This window comes from Chrysemys picta, chromosome 4, assembly GCF_011386835.1.
Source record: "Chrysemys picta bellii isolate R12L10 chromosome 4, ASM1138683v2, whole genome shotgun sequence".
Classification (NCBI taxonomy): Eukaryota; Metazoa; Chordata; order Testudines; family Emydidae; genus Chrysemys; species Chrysemys picta.
In genome coordinates this window covers 24,961,913-24,980,098 of record NC_088794.1, presented here as the reverse complement: position 1 = coordinate 24,980,098, position 18,186 = coordinate 24,961,913, and the positions used below count along the sequence as shown (strand labels likewise).

The window sequence follows — 18,186 nt, the reverse complement described above, 5'->3', positions numbered from 1 at the left end:
TCACCCACAGGCAGACACTGACCAGATCTCAGGCATGGTGTTGAGATCCAGTGGAGGTAGGTGAAGTAGTTGTATGCCTCCAGCTGCACCCCCTTGGCCCTGGTGATGTCCCTCAAGACCTCATACACCCCATCCTAGAGCCCTGCAGGAGGTGGCGACAGGCCCTGAGCAGTGGCAGCTCTGAATGGGGAACGTGGCTGTTGGAGGCCCAGCTTGGAATGTGAGGAGGAGAGGGGACCAAGCTGACCCAATGGCCTCATGAAAGGGAGCCTGCACCAATGAAGCAATCATGTCCTGAGACCATGGGAGCAGTCTGGTGGGAAGTGTCGGAGACCAGAAGTGTTTGGACCTGGAGACTCAGGATCTGGCAGTGTTGGAGTCTGCTGGAGTTTGGCCCCAGAAGGTGGAGGGGATATGCAGTGACTGTGGGGCTCAGGAGGAGGCAGCCCCAGACATTGCCATGGATGCAGAAGGCCTAACCTCAGTTGATCACGCCCGTGCTGCCCAGAAGGGCCTGGTAGAACTCTGCGTACATGTTGTTGTAGAAGTCAGAGTTGTCTGATGCCACCTGCTGTGGGAGACACAGAGCCAAAAGGCTAAAGGGGAACTCCCACTGGAATGGTTGATTTGCCCGCTCCTCCTCCCCACCCCCTCCAAGTCAGCCTGGCCTCTGTCCGGAGGCCTCCAGAGGGAAAAATGGCCCCATATCCCATTCCTCACTCCCTGAACCACCCTGGCCACCTGGGTGCAGCATGGTTGCTGAAGGGTGACACTTCTGTCTGTGGCTGGGTGAGAACAGCTTTGAACTAGGGTTATGAATCCACCAGCACTTTGTGCCCAGCCGGGTTCCTGCAGTTTATGTTCATTGCGGCACCATGGATCAGCCGGAGATATGGGGGGTGGGGAGTCAGATTTGCAGTCAGAAAAGTCTTTATTAGGAGGCAGCACCGAGGTGGCCCTTTGCCAAAGCAGCAGAGGGTGGCAACAGGGCTGAGGGAGCCCTGGGCAGCCCTCCCTTACCCCATGTAAACGAGGCTGAAATCACCAGAGCTGGGTGGGATGGTGGAGCCTGGGGGCTGGCCCAGCCGGCATTTCTCAAAGGATAGGGCACAGGCCTGTCTGATGCCAGGATCTGGGATGAGGCCAACAACTGACACCAAGCCGTGAGTGGAGGAGGAAACCACTGCTGAAGGGGCATCTGTTCAGTGGTTGTGGGCGGGGAACTGAATCAGAGGACACAGCTGGAGAAACTAAGGGCCAGGACTGGATGTTTACTTATTATTCATAAGTACAGATAGGTGATTGTTATTGCTGTGCTCTCCCCAGTTGAGTACTGGTTTCCCCATCCCCTCTAACAAAGCTCTTCTTGTTTCACACATATTCAGTTTGTCTCTTAAAGTCCCCCCAAGGAAGATATTTAGTGATCCTAGAAATTTGGTAGGATGGCTGATGCTATTGGTTCGTTTTCAAAAGGAAGCTCTAGGTATTTGACCTGACCTTTGTTGCTGTGGACACCACCCAGGTTACGCACCCAAAACACTTTGGTTTTCTGACCTTCAGTATTTTGACACAAAGCCAACATTTTCTGGGAACAAGCAGAACCCTTTTGGGGAAAATTTCATTTGAAAAGTGGGTTGAAAAATGGGAAACTGTTGTGTGGCCCTAACTGTAATTCTACCTTCCGCCTCGCCTGTATGGTCCCAGCCGTGCCAGTGAGTGCCACCGCAAAGGGGAAATACTCAAAGGTGTCTTCAACAATCACTTTAATCACAGCTGGGATCACAAAGCCCAAAACGCTTCTTACTATCGGTCAATGTCAGTGGGCGGAGGTAAGGGGATTTGGGTGTCTTGGCTGTGTGGTACTGAATTTAACACATCTGGATTACTTTTGCGTGTGACCTCAGGCCAGGAGTCCTTGGGGATAGTGAAGTTTGGTTTGAGGATAATCAACATCCCCGGGAGGTATTTAACCCTTGAGTTACTGAGACAGACTGGCTCTTGAGGGAGTCCTTGGCATGGGAACACTCTCGGGTTGATTGATATCAATGCAGAACAGACAGATCCATCATGGGTTAGAAGCATCATGGGTTAGAGCACGCTGTGCTCAAGGAGATGTTGCTGAATGGGGACCTATTGCCCAGCCCCTTCCACCCCGTTTAAAGCTGCCCCGGCTTGTATAGTCCAGGAGATGGGAAAGGAGCTGATGAGAGCAGGATGCAACAGCAAGAGACGTGACAAGCCCCAGGGAAGCAGGGGAGAGAGAGATCTGGGGAAGATGTCTCTGGTAGGGTCGGGGGAGCATGACACACTGGCTGTGGAGCAGTTAGAGATGCAATATGCTGAGCAGGATGTCCCAGGGAAAGCAGGGGAGGAGGAGCACAGCAGATGCAGGAGGCAGGTGAGCATGTAGCTAGATAGGGCGAAAGATCATTGAGCCATTGCTGGAGTATCTGGAAGAGGAACTGGGATGGGACAGTGTCGGGAAGTGGGACGGGAGTGCTGTGTGTAGGGGTCTGGGGTGGTAGGGTCCATCAAGAGGGTAGGTTATGGGCCTGGGAAAGTAGGACAGACCCTTTAAAGGTGGGTATAGGGCTGTGGGGGAGGGCAAGGCCTGTGGGGCTGGGGGTAGCAGGCCCCATGTGAGGCTAGAGCTGGGAGATGTTACTGATTCCACTTGGCGAACAATGATCCCCAGGCTCCCCTACCCCCCCTCCCTTGTCAGGTCCCTTGGGCTGGGGACTCACGGGGGTGCTGTGCCTGGTGCTGGGCTGGGGGTTAATGTGGGGGCTTTTGCCGGTGCTGGGTTATGAAGAATGAAGTACCACAGGTTGGGCTGGCGCTGGAAGCCCTGCGTCTCCTGCAACCTCTGCATGGGGTCGTTCTCCATGGCCACATAGCCGTAGCTGGGATAGCCTAGTGCGTGCAACTGCTTGGCTAGCAAATTATTCAGCATCCCCATGTAGCCGCGCCGCCGGTGCTGGGGCAGAGTGTAGCCAGGCCCCATGGCACCAAACGGGTATGAAGCGATCCAGCTGACCGGGTGGCCAGCAGCATCCAGCAGGCAGACACTGGGGAAGTGGCGGATCAGGCTGGCCAGGTACTTCCTGCTTTTCTCGTTCCCCCCCAGTTGCCACATCTCATTCAGCAGGTCGGCGTGGGATACATCCAGGGATGACAGCCTCACGGTTGGGTCCAGCCTGGGGGGGCAGAAAGCAGCAGGGCAAAGCCCCAAAGGTCAGCGATCAGAGTGACACCTCAGAATCATGAGATGGCCAAATGATCATGAGGTTTTTTAAAAATATGACACTGTGATTGCTGGTCTCCCTTGACAGCTGAACTCCCCTGGCCCCAACCCCTGGATGTGACATGATCAGTATTGCCAACACTCCCAGATTTATTATGGCGATATGGGCTTCACTGCAGAATCTCCTATCCCCATATCTGCCCATCTGCTGCCCAGCAAATCAGTCTGCCCCATCAGTTCTGCCCCCACAGAGGCATCCATCAACTCTCTCTCCAGTCCCCCCCACTAACCCCCTCCCAGCTTCCCCTCTGCACCTCCTGGTGTTCTCCCACCCCTCCCAGCCCTGTGGGGGCTGCAGCAGGCTCCCCTCTGCCCTTCCCAGGCTGGATGTCCCAGGGAAGGGGTGAACAGGGACACCATGCTGTCCCATTGCTCACAAGAGGGGCGGGGGAGGAGGGAGTGGAACCACCCTGAGATGCTGAGCAAATTCTGCTCCCTCTTCCCCATACCCGTCCCATGAGAAGGTGTCATGTTACTGCAGGGAGAGGGAGGGGCAGGGACTTCTTACTGCAGCAGCTCTGATTGCAAGCTCTTCCCCCAGCGGGGGTGTGGGAGAGGCAATCAGTCAGACAGGGCTTCCCCCCCAGGGCAGGGGGGGATTCCCTTGAAGATCATTGTAAGATGGGCTCCAGACCTGGCCAAGCTTGTGGGACTCAGGAGTGGGGGATGATAGAGCTGAATTGAGAGGAGAGGAAGCTGCCTTGCTTGGGAGATGGGAAATGGGACACGGGGCCTTTTCCCTCTTAGCCATACGGTGGCAAGGCTGCCTAATATCTCTTCTCATTAGAACTGAGTGTCTCATTTCCCTTCCTGATAGAAACCCCTCCATCCCTAAAGTGCCCCTGGGGTATCTGTCCCTCCCTGGGTGAGAAGCTGAGGCCTGAACAGGCTGTGGACAGGGAAGGTTCCTCTCCATCCTGGGCCAGGTGAGATGTGGTGCAGGGATGGGGGGAGCACGGTCTCTTGCTGCCCAAGCCCTGCCAGGTCTGATGGCTGATTGAAGGAGTGCCTGGTCTCCAGAGGCCACAGATGGGGCCACATTGGTGGCAGAGAATCTATTTGCATCAGGGTTTCCTGGCAGATGCTGGGACTGTGCAGGAGCTGAAGAGGGATCTCCCTCCCCATGGCTGGTCCCACCCGATGGCTACACTCCCCAGTCCTTGCAGGGTCCGTGAAGGAGGTTGGGCTCAGTGACAATCCCACTGAAATTCTGCTGGTCGCAACATGACCCCAATGCCCTTGGCCCTGCCTAAGCAATAGCCAGCCAGATCTTGGGCATACTAGTTAGGGTCACCAGATGTCCTGATTTTATAGTCCTGATATTTGGGGCTTTGTCTTATATAGGTGCCTATTACCCCCCACCCCCTGTCCCAATTTTTCATGCTTGCTGTTTGGTCACCCTAATCCCAGTGCCATGCTGGCCAATGCCCCCAACCCTTAGGCTGCCTCCTTCCGTACGACGCCCCCTGTGGGGCCCTGTGACACAGGCAGACACTGACCGGATCTCAGGCATGGAGCTGGGATCTGGGTGAAAATAGGTGAAGTAGCGGACCACCTCTAGCTTGATCCCCTTTGCCTCGGCGATGTCCTTGCAAACTTCGTACACTCCATCCTGGAGCCCTGCAGGGGGCAGCGACAGGCCATGAGCAGTGGGGAAAGGGACTGAATGGTGGTGACAAAGGGGCCCATATGTGTGGGGAGCCCAGCCTGGCACATGGGTTGGGAGGGGCAGGAGTCTGAGCTTCCAAACCCCCAGCCCCAGCCCTCAGGGAAGAGGGTGTGGTCAGTTGAGCTGACCCCAGCCCAGCACTGGGAAGGGGCTACCCCATATGTTCCTGCCCTGCATAGGGCTCATGGGAGCAGTCTTGCAGCCTAGGGGGAGCAGAGGACTTTGGGGCTGGCATTCTAGGGCAGGATCCTGGGGGTTTGGCCCAGACAGGACATATATGTTCAGTTACTGTGGGGCTCTCCCAGATGCTTTGGGGTACAAGTTACCAAGGATGCGGAAGTTCTGTCCCCAGTTGACAGCACCTGCACTGCCCAGCATGGCATGGTAGGCACCTAGGTCTTGGTAGTACACTGTGTATGTGTTGGTGTACAAATCAGAGTCATCCGATACCACCTATTGGGGGAGACAAACAGCCAAGACGGGAGAACTCCCAGTAGAATGACTCATCTGCCTGCCCCCTCTCCCCCGAGCCAGCCTGGTCCCCCCTAGAGGGGAAGGACTGCGTGTCCCATTCCCAGCCCCCAAGCCAGGTTGGCTCCCCCCTGTGGTCCCCTGAAGAGGAAGGGCTCTGAATCCAAGTCCCTATCTCCTCCCTGGGCCAATCTGGCCCCCGTCCTGGGGTCCCATTCTACATCCTCCCGAGCCATCCAGTTCCCCAGGTGCAGCGCGGTGGCTGAGGGGTGTCACCTCTCTGCGCGGCCGGGTGAGGACGACTTTGAATTCAGGCCATGAATCCACCAGCACCTCCTGCGCAGTCGGGTTCCCCCGGTTTATGGTCTTCACAGTGCCATAGACCTGCCAGAGACATGGAGGTGGTGGGGGTCAGAGCTGGGGGAGGGGCAGCAATTCCCACTCCCACAACTCTGTTTGGAGCCACCCAGTATTTATTGGGGGGTTTCAGCATCTCGTGATCGTCTGCACATTAGGTGAGGTTTTTGCCCTTCTCCAACATGGCCTCCCTCTCCAATCCCTGCCAATGGGGCTGACACCAGAGGCTGCCCTTAGTGAAGATGGCCACCACCTCACAATGATTTCACGGGGGTGAGGCCAGGGACGATGGCTGACCCAGACTCTGGGTACCAGAGATGGAGGGCGGGGGAATTGTGAGGAGCAGCAAGGAGAGGCGATTGGGGAGTGAGTTCGGGGATGTGGGGGATGCTAGGGGTTGGGGTGAGGGGCAAGGAGGTGGTGGGAGTCAGAGCTGGGGGAGAGGCAGCAATTCCCACTCCCACAACTCTGTTTGGAGCCACCCAGTATTTATTGGGGGGGTTTCAGCATCTTGTCATCTTCTGCGCATTAGGTGAGGTTTTTGCCCTTCTTCAACATGGCTGCCCTCTCCCATCCCTGCCATTGGGGCTGACACCACAGGCTGCCCTTACCTCACAATGATTTCAGGGGGCTGAGGTCTGGGAAGACGGCTGCCCCAGGCTCTGGGTACCAAAAATGGGGAGCACGGGAATGTGAGGAGCAGCAAGGAGAGGCGATTGGGGAGTGAGTGGGGAATGCTAGGGGTTGGGGTGAGGGGCAGGGAGGCGGTAGGGATGTGGAGCGGAGAGATATGGGGAAGGGATTATGAGGGACCGGGTGGGGCCTGTCTCTAACCACCACCCTGGGTTTACTCTCCTGATTTAGGGGTCTGATTCCTTATTTGTGGGTCCTGGCCTGGTATCGCAGGGGAGACCCTGAGCATGGAGGAGGGGGGACAAAGGGGCTGGTGACCCCCACACACACTTGAGCCATGTGATGGCATGGAATCATGGAGGGAGCCAGAGCTACCCATGTCTTTCATTGGCTGGCACGGAGCCTGCCCATGCAGTGACTGGCTGGCACAGAGCCTGTTTGATATGGAGCCAATCTGCCCTGTGACTGGCTGGGAGGTCCCTCTGGCTACACTGGGTGAGCAGCAGGAATTTGCTGGATTTGGAGCTTGGGAGACAGGAGATGTGAGTGGGGAAGGAATGCTTGGAAAGCAGCCAGCACCTATGGGGAGGGGCCTGCCCCCCCAGCTACCCTTGACTAAGGGTTGGGTTTTGCCCCCAGCCAGCCCAATCTCCACCCCATCACCCTGGGGAGAGAGAACTTTGTGCCCTGCTCCCATCCCCTTCCCAGGAAGTGGCATGTGGGAAAAAAGATGGGTCCTTGTCACCTGCAATGTATTGGGCAAGCGCCTCCGTAGCGTCCCCTCCAGCAGCCGCAGCTTGGAGGGGCAGCTCAGGATCAGCATCTGTGGTGTGGATGGGCCCTCGGCAGATTCCAGCAGGGATGGCACAGGGGATACCTTGTGGGCAAGAGACCCATCAGTTCCCTGTGACCTTCCCCCTGCCCACCCCCCATCCCTGGGGACACGAGGGGTGTCTGCAACCTTCCACCCTGCCAAAATAACAAATGCTGTGGGTAAACCTACAATAATGAACCACTCTGGTTACAACACCTGTACCCACCACAGACTGTACAATAACCACCCCAATGATTATATTCTCAGTGCAGCATTTCCTGTGGATTTTCCTCTCCTCCTAAGTATAAGCAGTTAATGTTTCAGCTTTTCAATCTAAAAATTACTTCTGATGAGAATTTGCACAAGTGGTGCTTGGATGTTCCCAGAGCTCATGGAGTGGCAGGTCAGTACCTCAACTGAGTCCAATTTCTCTTGTATCTTCACAACATTTCCCCCCACAATTTGCTAAGGTGTGTTTGTGAGAGTCAAGGCCCTACCAATCTGGGTGCTTCTCCCTTGCTCACCATAGACCCTACAATAGAATCAAAGAATCTCAGGGTTGGAAGGGACCTCAGGAGGTCATCTAGTCCAACCCCCGACTCAAAGCAGGATCAATCCCCAACTAAATCATCTCAGCCAGGGCTTTGTCAAGCCTGACCTTAAAAACCTCTAAGGAAGGAGATTCCACCACCTCCCTAGGTAACCCATTCCAGTGCTTCACCACCCTCCTAGTGAAAAAGCTTTTCCTAATATCCAACCTAAACCTCCCCCACTGCAACTTGAGACCATTACTCCCTGTTCTGTCATCTGGTACCACTGAGAACAGGCTAGATCTATCCTCTTTGGAACCCCCCTTCAGGTAGTTGAAAGCAGCTATCAAATCCCCCCTCATTCTTCTCTTCTGCATACTAAATAATCCCAGTTCCCTTGGTCTCTCCTCCTAAGTCATGTGCTCCAGCCCCGTAGTCATTTTTGTTGCCCTCCCCTGGACTCTTTCCAATTTTTCCACATCCTTCTTGTAGTGTGGGGCCCAAAACTGGACACAGTACTCCAGATGAGACTTCACCAATGCCGAATAGAGGGGAATGATCAGGTCCCTTGATCTGCCAGCAATGCTCCCACTTATACAGCCCAAAATGCTGTTAGCCTTCTTGGAAACAAGGGCACACTATTGACTCATATCCAGCTTCTCGTCCACTGTGACCCCTAGGTCCTTTTCTGCAGAACTGCTGCCTAGCCACTCGGTCCCTGGTCTGTAGAAGTGCATGAGATTCTTCCGTTCTAAGTGCAGGACTCTGCCCTTGTCCTTGTTGAATCTCATGAGATTTCTTTTGGCCCAATCCTCTAATTTGTCTAGGTCCCTCTCTATACTATCCCTACCCTCCAGCGTATCTAACACTCCTCCCAGTTTGTCCTGTCTATGTCTCTGTGGCCCCAGCCATGTCAGGGCTGGTCTGTGCAGGACTCAGGTGGCCCCAGTAACTCCCACTTACCTGGACAGTCTCTCTGCCAGGGTAAGGGGCAGCCCCTGTGAAGATAGAGAGACAAGGTGTTCGTGAGGCAATGAGGTCCCTGCCGGGCAGCAGCTGGGTCTCACTCTCCCTCTCCCTCTCCCTCAGGGGCTGCTCCAGCCTCTTATCCCTGAGTGAATGAACCATTAACAGAGTCTGTGCCTGGCCCGGAGCTGGGGGCAGCCGCATCCCTGCAGTCACAAGGCACTCCTTCCATTGGCAGGGAGAGGAGAGATAATTTTCTGGGGCCAGCAGGGTAGAATTCTGAGGAAACATGAGCACAGCCAGGAGTGGGACATGGGCAAACCAGTTTTCTGGTGCCCCTCTATCCTGAGTCCGACCCACAGCTCCTGCTGTCCCAGCCCTGGGCTCCCCCACTGCAGCTCCTTCCTAGCTTACAGTTTCTGTCTGTTGCTTTGATGGAGGGTTGTGTTGGGAGCCCCCAGTCTGGGCCCCTCTTCTTGGCTTCATCTTTGCCTCGGCTTTGTGTCTCTCCTAACCCTACGTCAGACCTGAAGGAGGCACCCCAAATTTCAAGACTATCCAAGGAAGCATGGGGATTTCAGAGCACTTAGAAAAATTGGTTTTAAACAGAAGCCTTCTCTATTTTAACCATAGCCGACCAGGCACTCAGCTGTAAAATTGTATGAAATTAATCAACAGCAGCTGCTTTGCTATCTCCAGATCCCTAGCATGGGACAATCCTGAAAGTACAGGGGGCTCTGAGCAGTGTGACGGGGCCCATGGATCTCAGTGTGATGGTATCCGCTGAAGGAGAGCACTGTTACCAGATGTGCCCATTTAGGGTTACCATTCGTCCGGATTCCCCCGGACATGTCCGGCTTTTTTCTGTTAAAAATAGCGTCCGGGGGGAATTAGTCAATTTCCGGACTTCCCCCGCCCCCATGCAGAGCGTGCGGGGCTTACAGGGCAGCCGGCCAGATGGTGCCACTCGCATGGGGCTCCAGTAGGGTGACCAGACGTCCCGATTTTGACGGGACAGTCCCGATTTTAGGGGACTTGTCCCGCGTCCCGACCTTACCTTGCTGGATGCTTGCTTGCTGCATGCTGCTGCTCCAGCCTCCTGGTAAGCAATCAACTTACTCCAGCTGCTTTTGCTGTGGCTAGTTGGCTGTATGTGTGCCTGGGGGATCCGCCGGGAGGCAGCAAGAGCGTGGGGTGCTGGGGGGGGGGCTTTTGTAGAGTCACTGTTCTGCTCTGCTGATGCAGGGGGCCGCTGGCCTGGTGAGCATGGGGGCAGGGAGCCACATTCTTTCAGAGGGGGCTAAGCATAGCAGTACCTACACCCCCCAGCCCACTGGGAAGCAGCTCCTCTCTTGTGGAGGAAGGTGCCAGTGGGGGGTGAGGACATTGAGTGATTGGGAGGGGGGGTGAAAATAAAATAAAAAATAGGGGAGGAAAGAAATAAGCCAACGAGGGCAACTGTCCAGCAGGGTTGGGGGGAGGGAGGCTCAAGTTGTGACAAATGTTCTCAAGTTTTCAATGAATCCTGTGTGCCTCAGTTTCCCCTAAATTTTGCATGGCTACCCAGTGGGGGAATGGCCAAGCAGGTGTGAAACCTGGAGGCCAAAGGGGGGACTCCCAGGGAGGGTGTGGGTGAAGTGACTCCGATTCCAAACAGCTGCGGAGAAGGGAGCGGGGTGGGCTCAGGGGACACCCCCGCTACCTCCCAGCTGGGGGCTGCAAGGCTTTAGGAAACGGGGTGAGCCCAGCCCTTACCTCTCTTGCTCTTGCCAATCTGCCCCGCTTGGGGGCAGGGGCGGCAGGTTATATGGGCTCGTGGTGCCCAAGCACCAGGAATATTCAAGGCTGGGGGCTGTGCTCCACCAATATTTGGAGCTGGGTTTCTCCCTTGGCCCTGCCTGGAGCGGGCCCCGGCCCCTGTAGGCCACCCCCCAAGTCCCTTCTCCCACCCCAGAGCTTCCCTACCTGAAAGAAAAGAGCCCAGTGCCTCTCCCTTGCCTGCTTCTGCTTTGCTGTTGGCTGAGGCTGCTTCTGCCTAAGGGCTATCGCACAAGAGCAGCAGGAGGGGGAGAGGGAAGGGGGGATGGGGGAGGAGGCACACATGTGTTTGGCAGCCCCCCTCCCCTCCCCTCCCCTCCCCCGGCAACCACCTGGAGGAGACGCCAAGGGGACTTCTTGCCAGGAGACGGACATCTGGAGTGGATCTCACTCACCTGAGCAGCTGCTGGGGCTTTGGTGAGTGTTTGACCCTGTGATCCACCCCCCCCCTCAGCCCCCACTCCTGCTCAACGTTGGGCAAGGGGCATCCCTACCCCCCACCCCCAGTGAGGGGCAACAGGCTGCAGCAGGGGAGGAAGGAAGCCACATGTGATGGCAGCCCCCTCCACCCCCAGCACCCACCCACCCACCAGAGGGGAGATGGGGGAGGGGGGCTTCCTAGCCCTGAGCAGCTGGGGCTTGGGTGAATTTTGTGACACCCCCCCACCCCACAGCCACCACCCTGCAGTCCCCACTCCTGCCCCACACTGGGCAAGGGGCAGCCCCATCCCCAGTGAGGCTATGGTGAGGGGCAGGAGCTGGGGAGGCCACACATGCAGGGCCGGCGCTTCCACTAGGCGGTTGCCTAGGGCGGCAGGATTTGGGGGGTGGCCACACCCCAGCCCACCCCAGAGCCCTTATCTGAGGGGAAAAACACGCAACTTAAAGTTCTTTGTTTAGTGTTCAAATAAATCTGTATGTTTAAATATGTATTATGATTGTCTATAATTTAGACTCACTGATTCCAGACCTTTGTGATGATGTAGTTTGCTTCAGCTGTCAGTGGCTGAAGCTGCGGCTGAAGGCAGGACTCGGGGCCTCCCCTCTGTGACTGCGGCTGGAGCCAGAGCTAGAACCGGGACCCTTCACTCCCCTGCCCTGCAACTGGATCTGACTTTGCAACCAGGATTCTGCGCCCCTGTCCTGCAGCTTCAGGCGGGGGCTGGAGCCGGAGCCCTGTGCCCATGGCTTCTACTGGGGGCCGGAGCTGGGGCCATGAGTCCTTGCCCTGTGTCTTGTGGTGCCGGCTGCAGCAGGGGCCGTACAACCCCTCTCGCAGCTTGCTAGGGCCCCCCCTCATGGCTATGTGCACCTGTGTCTGTCATTGTCGTCTCTCCCCCCCCCCCCCGCTCGCCGCCGCTCCCCCCCCCCCCCCCGCTCGCCCAATGTGTCCTGATATTTCACTCTTGTGATCTGGTCACCCTAGAACACACACACACACAATAACAGAGCAAGTCTGAGCAGACTGGGTGAATCAGCACTTTCAGCTGCCAACCTTATATGCCACAGGTTTAACACGTTCCTATGCCCACATTCACGACACAATTGTTCTGTAAGCAGAGTCAGGATGAGCTCTACCCTGACATCTGGTGGTGAATTATGGCGAGTGTGGAAAAGAACTCCAGGGGCTGATCTTGTTTGCATAGGCACATCCACTCGCCTGGCATGAAACAACAGCAACTCAAAGTGGTTACTTTGGCTGGTGTGGGATCCCCAGTTTCTTTGTTATTGGGGCAGGAAGAATAAAGTTTTGTTACCCTGATTCTGTGAATCAAGGTCAGTGAACCTGTTGTATGACAGAAGGACTGAGTGAGTCCTTCACCATTACCTAAGGAGCACTTGCTTGACAAGGGGCATGGGTTACAAAACCCAGTGAATAGAGAGAGGATGGGGACAGGTATTTGTACCTGATGGTATGGGCCCCTCTCTGAGGGGTTGAAACACCAATTGCAGTATCTTCTCTCTCCACTGTTGAATATCAGAGCTAACTTTGATTCCATTAGAAGTCTAGTTACAGACTGCTGAACTGAATTCACTTTGGGCCAATGGTGCACTAGCACTGGGGCTCCCCTACTATGAGCTGAAATTGCTAAGAGCTGAAATCACAAAAGAGCTGAGATCACTGAGGCTGTGTTAACTAGTGGGGGAGCCTGAAGCTATATTGCTAAGCGGCTGGTGGAGCAGCTAGCAGAGTGGAGCCTTGCGGGATGGTTGGAGTGGAGCTGAGAGACTCACAGGTCGGTGAGTGGAGCGGAGCGGCTGGAGGAGCAGCTAGCGGAGCGGAGCCTTGTGGGAGTGGCCCAAGGGATGGCTGAAGTGGAGCAGAGCTGAGCGGCTCACAGGTCGGTGAGCAGAGTGGAGCAGCTGCCAGAGCAGTTCGTGGGACGGCGGGAGCAGCTCACGGGACAGCTGGTGGAGTGGAGCGGCTCGTGGTGAAGGCTGTGGCGGAACCCCGTCGGCCTCGGATCACGTAAGGTGCCCCTTAACGCCCTGTGTGCCCCCCCCCCGAACTCTGGGGCTGCACTGACCAGGGACAGAGACTTGGGGGGGTTGTTGGACTTTGGTGATCCTTGGGTTGCTGGTTTCAAGAACCCAAGGGAAAGGACACAGCCCAACTTGCTGGGGTGGGTTTTTTTTGATCATGGTTTGTGTTATGAATCCTGTTTGTGGTGTTTTTTCCAATTTAATGCTGATGTCATTTACCTCATGTTATTAAACATTTTTTTGTTACACTCAGACTCCGTGCTTGCGAGAGGGGAAGTATTGCCTCTTAGAGGCACCCAGGGGGTGGTATGTAATTGTCCCAGGTCACTGGGTGGGGGCTCGAGCCGGTTTTGCATTGCATTATTGAAGCGGAACCCCTAGATACAGAACCCGGCCCTTGTTGCTGCCAACTTAGATGGGCAGAAGGGTTACATTTTTAGTAGTAATAGTAATAGTGATAACTAAACCAAAATAACAGTTACATTATTTAAGGTTAATACCTGGGGTAGAAAAGAAAACAGAGAGAGAGAAGAGAGAGAGAGATCTCACCCACTCCATGGAGCTTGAACTGGTCAGGGTTCCCAGGTGATGGTGGTAGCTCAGAGTCCTGAGTGCTGGAGACAGGCAGAGCCCCCAGCATGATCAGTCAGGAGATAGAGTCCCAGTGGAACTGATGCAGAGATTGGGTCCATGCATCAGAACCCTTACTTGAACATAAGTAGGGGTTTTTGTAGAGAAACAACAATGGTTCAAGAGAGAACACTAGATTTATTTATGAGTAAACTGATGACTCAAGGGTTTTCTTTAGGCTAGACAATAGGAGCTGACCACTCTTGGCTATGTGTGGTGTTTTCTTCCAGGGAGCTCACAATGCAACTAGGCTGCTTCAGTATTTTGGATATCAATCAAGGATTCATTACTAGAATTGGTCTGATAACTGCTGAACTGGGTGTGTGCTGGTGTAGGTTCATTAACCTCTGGAGCAGAGATCCCCCATGATGCAGTGCTTCCCTGCTTTTCTGGTCCCAGAGTTCAGTGCGGTTCTCTATTCTCCATTCTGTGTGCAAATGAGATGAATCCCTGTCCCATCTTTCATGCAGATGAGGCTAGGGGAGTTGTCTCTGTTTTCCATTCTGTGTGCTAATGGAGATATCTTATTCTTGTCACCCTTGTCAGGAGGGGTCTAGGTGTGTCTCCCAACGCCCTTCACTGCTCTCTGCAAGACTTTTCTCTGATTGGTTTTGGTTCAAGCAGAGACTGGTCGGGGGGAACGGTGTCTTTCATGAGTCAGACAGGCTAGATACTGTGCCCTGTTTCCCCAAGAGCACAGAGCTGACTGGTATCAAGTCCCCCCGTTGATGGGGTGCTTGTGCTGAGCAAGTATCCCCTTCACATCCTTACTCTGTGGTACTGCGTCTGATCGTCTGTCCATTGCAGCTGCCGCATCAGTCGTTGTGTCCAGCAAACCAGCAGAACCAGACGAATTGCTAGTATAATTTGGAAACCAATGATCATCACAATGGGGTGAAACATGATATTTAAAAGACCTGTTGCACTGGGCCTCTACCCAAGAGTGAGGGCCTGTGTTTTCACCTTAATGGCAATGAGACCCATTCCCAGTGAAATGGGGGAAACCTCCTTGTAGAGCTCAGGATAGGCATTTAAATGTTGTACAGTCCATAGAGGCACAGTAAACGTAATATCACAACTAACAATAGTGGTTACATTACAGAAACAGCGATTAACGTAAGGCATCATGGGTTGGGCCCAATGTCCATTAATCAATACGATATTGCATCTTGTCCTTACACACACACATGCTTTACCAACATGGACAATAACATACCCCTCTTCTTGGATAACATCCAAGGAACAGGTTGCCCATTCATCCCAACTCTTATGGCTAGTTCCAATCAAGGGAGCACATGCAGGGGCAGTGTGAGAGATATTCATGCCCTCTAAGTGAATTTGATCCTCCTTTAGAGAAGTCTGAGGGTGAAGAACCAAATGTTCTTGTTGATCCAATTTCAACACATGGGGTCCTGAAATTGGGGCTCTTAAACGTCGGAGGGGAGCAAGGTTTGTGATCAGAGGGTCGAAATTTAAAACTGTTTTTGGTTGTTGGCCCAATTCCACTCTGTAGAAACCAGGCTCATGAAATCCCTCCAAAATGGCAGTATGCCCATAGAATTTAAACCAAATTGCTGGCATGAGCGTGTCACAATGTGTGTCCTCTAATGGAACTACCCAGTCTGGGGAACCTTGCTGAATCAGGTCATGTCCAGCTAAAGTCCAGTTCAGTGGTTCCCAGTTTACGAGGAACTGTGTGATATTCTTGCCTGCTGGCGTGATTGCAGACAGCTGCAGTTCATCTCCGGGTAACGGAGGTGTCTGAGTTCCAATGACAATGATAAAAAGCAACAGAGGGTCCTGTGGCACCTTTAAGACTAACAGAAGTATTGGGAGCATAAGCTTTCGTGGGTAAGAACCTCACTTCTTCAGATGCAAGACTTGCATCTGAAGAAGTGAGGTTCTTACCCACGAAAGCTTATGCTCCCAATACTTCTGTTAGTCTTAAAGGTGCCACAGGACCCTCTGTTGCTTTTTACAGATTCAAACTAACACGGCTACCCCTCTGATAAATGACAATGATGACACTTGGGGCATGGTTGTTCCCCAAACAGTGGAGGAAACCAGGGTTACCCTGCACCTTCCGCCACCCAGGTGGCTGTCACTGGGTGTGTTTGATGGTATACGTCCCGTTCGAGACCACAACGGTTTACAAAAGAATGGGATGGAGTCTGGGGTGGTTTTAGTTTCATAACAAAACTTGAGTGACTATCCGGTGGCACTCTGCATGCTATTGACAATGCTTTCCCAGGGGCAACCTGAGGAGTTGCCAACAGCGTAGAACTGGTAGCGATGCTGCAGGGCCAGGGGGTTGCTCCCATTCCCATAGAATCGGTGCATGTGGCACAGCAATTTACTTCCTGGGCTCCAGCTGGCAAGCACCTCCAGAGGCTCAGAGGGATCACAGGTACAGCATAGAGCCTGGATAGCATCAGACTCCAGACACTTAGGAACAACAGGGTGCTGGTGCACCGGTGGGATGTCAGGGCTCGTGTTCCGGACCTGTGAGGGGGCAGAGAAGAGAGAACACACTCCCCCATATATACTGGGAGAATCTGGGATCAATAAGTCTTTGCTTCATTGCTAAGATGAGGATCATATTTTCAGCAAAGTTCTTGGCAGATTCCTGAGGCAGCTGGTCATCAGTGTCCAGCATTATAATCTTCACTTATAGTTCCCTCACCCACAAAGCTGGAAAATGAGGGATTTGTTTTCTTTGTTTTGCTGCTCCGGTTCCAGTTAGCAAAATGCATGTTAGACTAGTTTGGCTGCAAAGAAGAATTCTATGTATACGGGGGACAACACCTGATACCTGTCAGGCTGCAGAACTGGGCTAACATCAGAATCCAAACATCCTCTGGTCAGTGCAAGCAGAGGCATTCCTCTAATTATTGGACTTGATGTGATGCAGTATGAATGTCATGGATAATTCAGACCAATGAGGAGAAACAGAATCAAAAACACTGTTTAAACAGTGTCCCTTCCGTCCGCTCTCCCCCCCCCCCCCCATTCCCCACTGCTCACCTCTTAGGACTCCTGACCCATTTAACAGCACAATACATATGTTAACAAACTTAAACAAAGCCTTTGTTTAAGTTTGTTAGCATATGCATAGTGCTGCTAAAGACATATAAAGAATGAATGTCCTTCCTAGTTGTGTTCTGCTGCTTTAAGGAGAGCGCAGCCCCTTCCCTCCCACCACCCACCTCCCTGAGTGGGAGAGTTAGCCCCAAGTCTTTCCAGTATCCCGTACACCCTAACTCTTGCTGGTACTGCGTACTGGAGAGTACCACCCTACTTGCACTACTGCCCAGGGGACCCTTGTGGCAGGCAGAGCTGTGGCATGGGGCAGGTGGCTAGTGGAGAAAGCGCGGTCAGTGCCTGTCTGTGCTTTGCCTGGGCTGCTTGCCAGGATGCAGATCTCCAGAGGTGCATGTCGGGCCTCATTTGCTATGGATTAAGGGGGTGTTTTCCCCCCTGGGCCTTGGTCCCCCCGCAACTTTTCATGGGTCTATCTTCTCCACTTTTTGCCCCACTTTGCATTGCAGGATATTATCACCTGAATGTTCAACCCCCCTCTGTTGTTGGGCTCCCTATGTGCGGGCTGAAGTAGGGAGTCCCCCTTGATGGGGTCCCCAGTGTGCAACCTGGACTATGGGACCACTGAGCACTCCAAACCCACCAGCTTGGGCTGTGCCTCACACTGTGATGCTGATGTCAAGCTACAAACCTCTGATAGACACTGCAGTTACACAGCAATCCACAGGCAGGGACACACCCAGATGAGTTACATGAACGATCTCCCAGCCACTCACGAACCATCAATACAGAGGCTCCAGCCATTTCCCCACAGCTCCCCAGCCTTGCACCCCAGAACTGCACTGTCTTACATTGCTCAAGGCTCCCATGGTCATTGCAATTTCATTAAGTTTGACACGCCTTCATAGGAAAATGGACATGCACCAGCCATTGTAATCTGAGCTGAGATTTTCCCAGCACTTCAACCAAAAACATACTGCTTTAGGTAAAATAGAAAAGAGATTTATTAACTACAGAAAGATAGATTTTAAGTGATTATAAGTAGAAGGCTTAGAGATCACAGTTGAAACAAAATTAAGAAACAAAATAAATTCGCAGTCTAAATTCTAACTTAAACAGACAAAGCAAGATTTGAATCAAGCAGTGTCTCACCCTAATGCAGTGGTTCTCAACCTGCGGGCCTCACGTGGCCCAATTAGCACAGAGCTGCAGCGCAGTTATGTGCTAAAAAAATCTAGTCCCCGCTGCGTTCGGTAGGGTCCAGGGTCCGAGTCCCAGCTGTCCAGCCCTGCACAGCGAGGTCCAGGTGTCCGGGTTCTGCCTGCGTGGCTGGGTGAGGATGGCTTTAAACTGGGGCCATGACTCGTGCCTGGCCAGGTTCATAGAATCATAGAATCATAGAATATCAGGGTTGGAAGGGACCTCAAGAGGTCATCTAGTCCAACCCCCTGCTCAAAGCAGGACCAATTCC

General features: G+C 53.7%; 1 protein-coding gene across 6 annotated transcripts in view; it reads right to left on the bottom strand.

Annotated features, from left to right (window-relative positions):
- LOC101952840 (glycine N-acyltransferase-like protein 3) overlaps nucleotides 1–10,802 on the bottom strand; it is a 57,894-nt gene extending 47,092 nt beyond the window's left edge. Inside the window, exons 1-8 of one of the 6 annotated variants that reach the window (XM_065591729.1) lie at nucleotides 10,710–10,802; nucleotides 9,802–10,001; nucleotides 8,742–8,776; nucleotides 7,180–7,311; nucleotides 5,721–5,828; nucleotides 5,300–5,426; nucleotides 4,804–4,924; nucleotides 913–3,197 (exon numbers count right to left, since the gene is read on the bottom strand). In XM_065591729.1, the coding sequence (XP_065447801.1) occupies nucleotides 2,741–3,197; nucleotides 4,804–4,924; nucleotides 5,300–5,426; nucleotides 5,721–5,828; nucleotides 7,180–7,311; nucleotides 8,742–8,776; nucleotides 9,802–9,826 (1,005 nt within the window). In that variant the 5' untranslated portion in view covers nucleotides 9,827–10,001; nucleotides 10,710–10,802 and the 3' untranslated portion in view covers nucleotides 913–2,740. Of the gene's footprint in view, nucleotides 1–912; nucleotides 3,198–4,803; nucleotides 4,925–5,299; nucleotides 5,427–5,720; nucleotides 5,829–7,179; nucleotides 7,312–8,741; nucleotides 9,019–9,801; nucleotides 10,002–10,709 lie in introns of those variants that run through there. The other 5 variants (XM_065591731.1, XM_065591732.1, XM_042846046.2 and 2 more) reach the window with 5 other exon arrangements.
- Nucleotides 10,803–18,186: the final 7,384 nt, after the last annotated feature.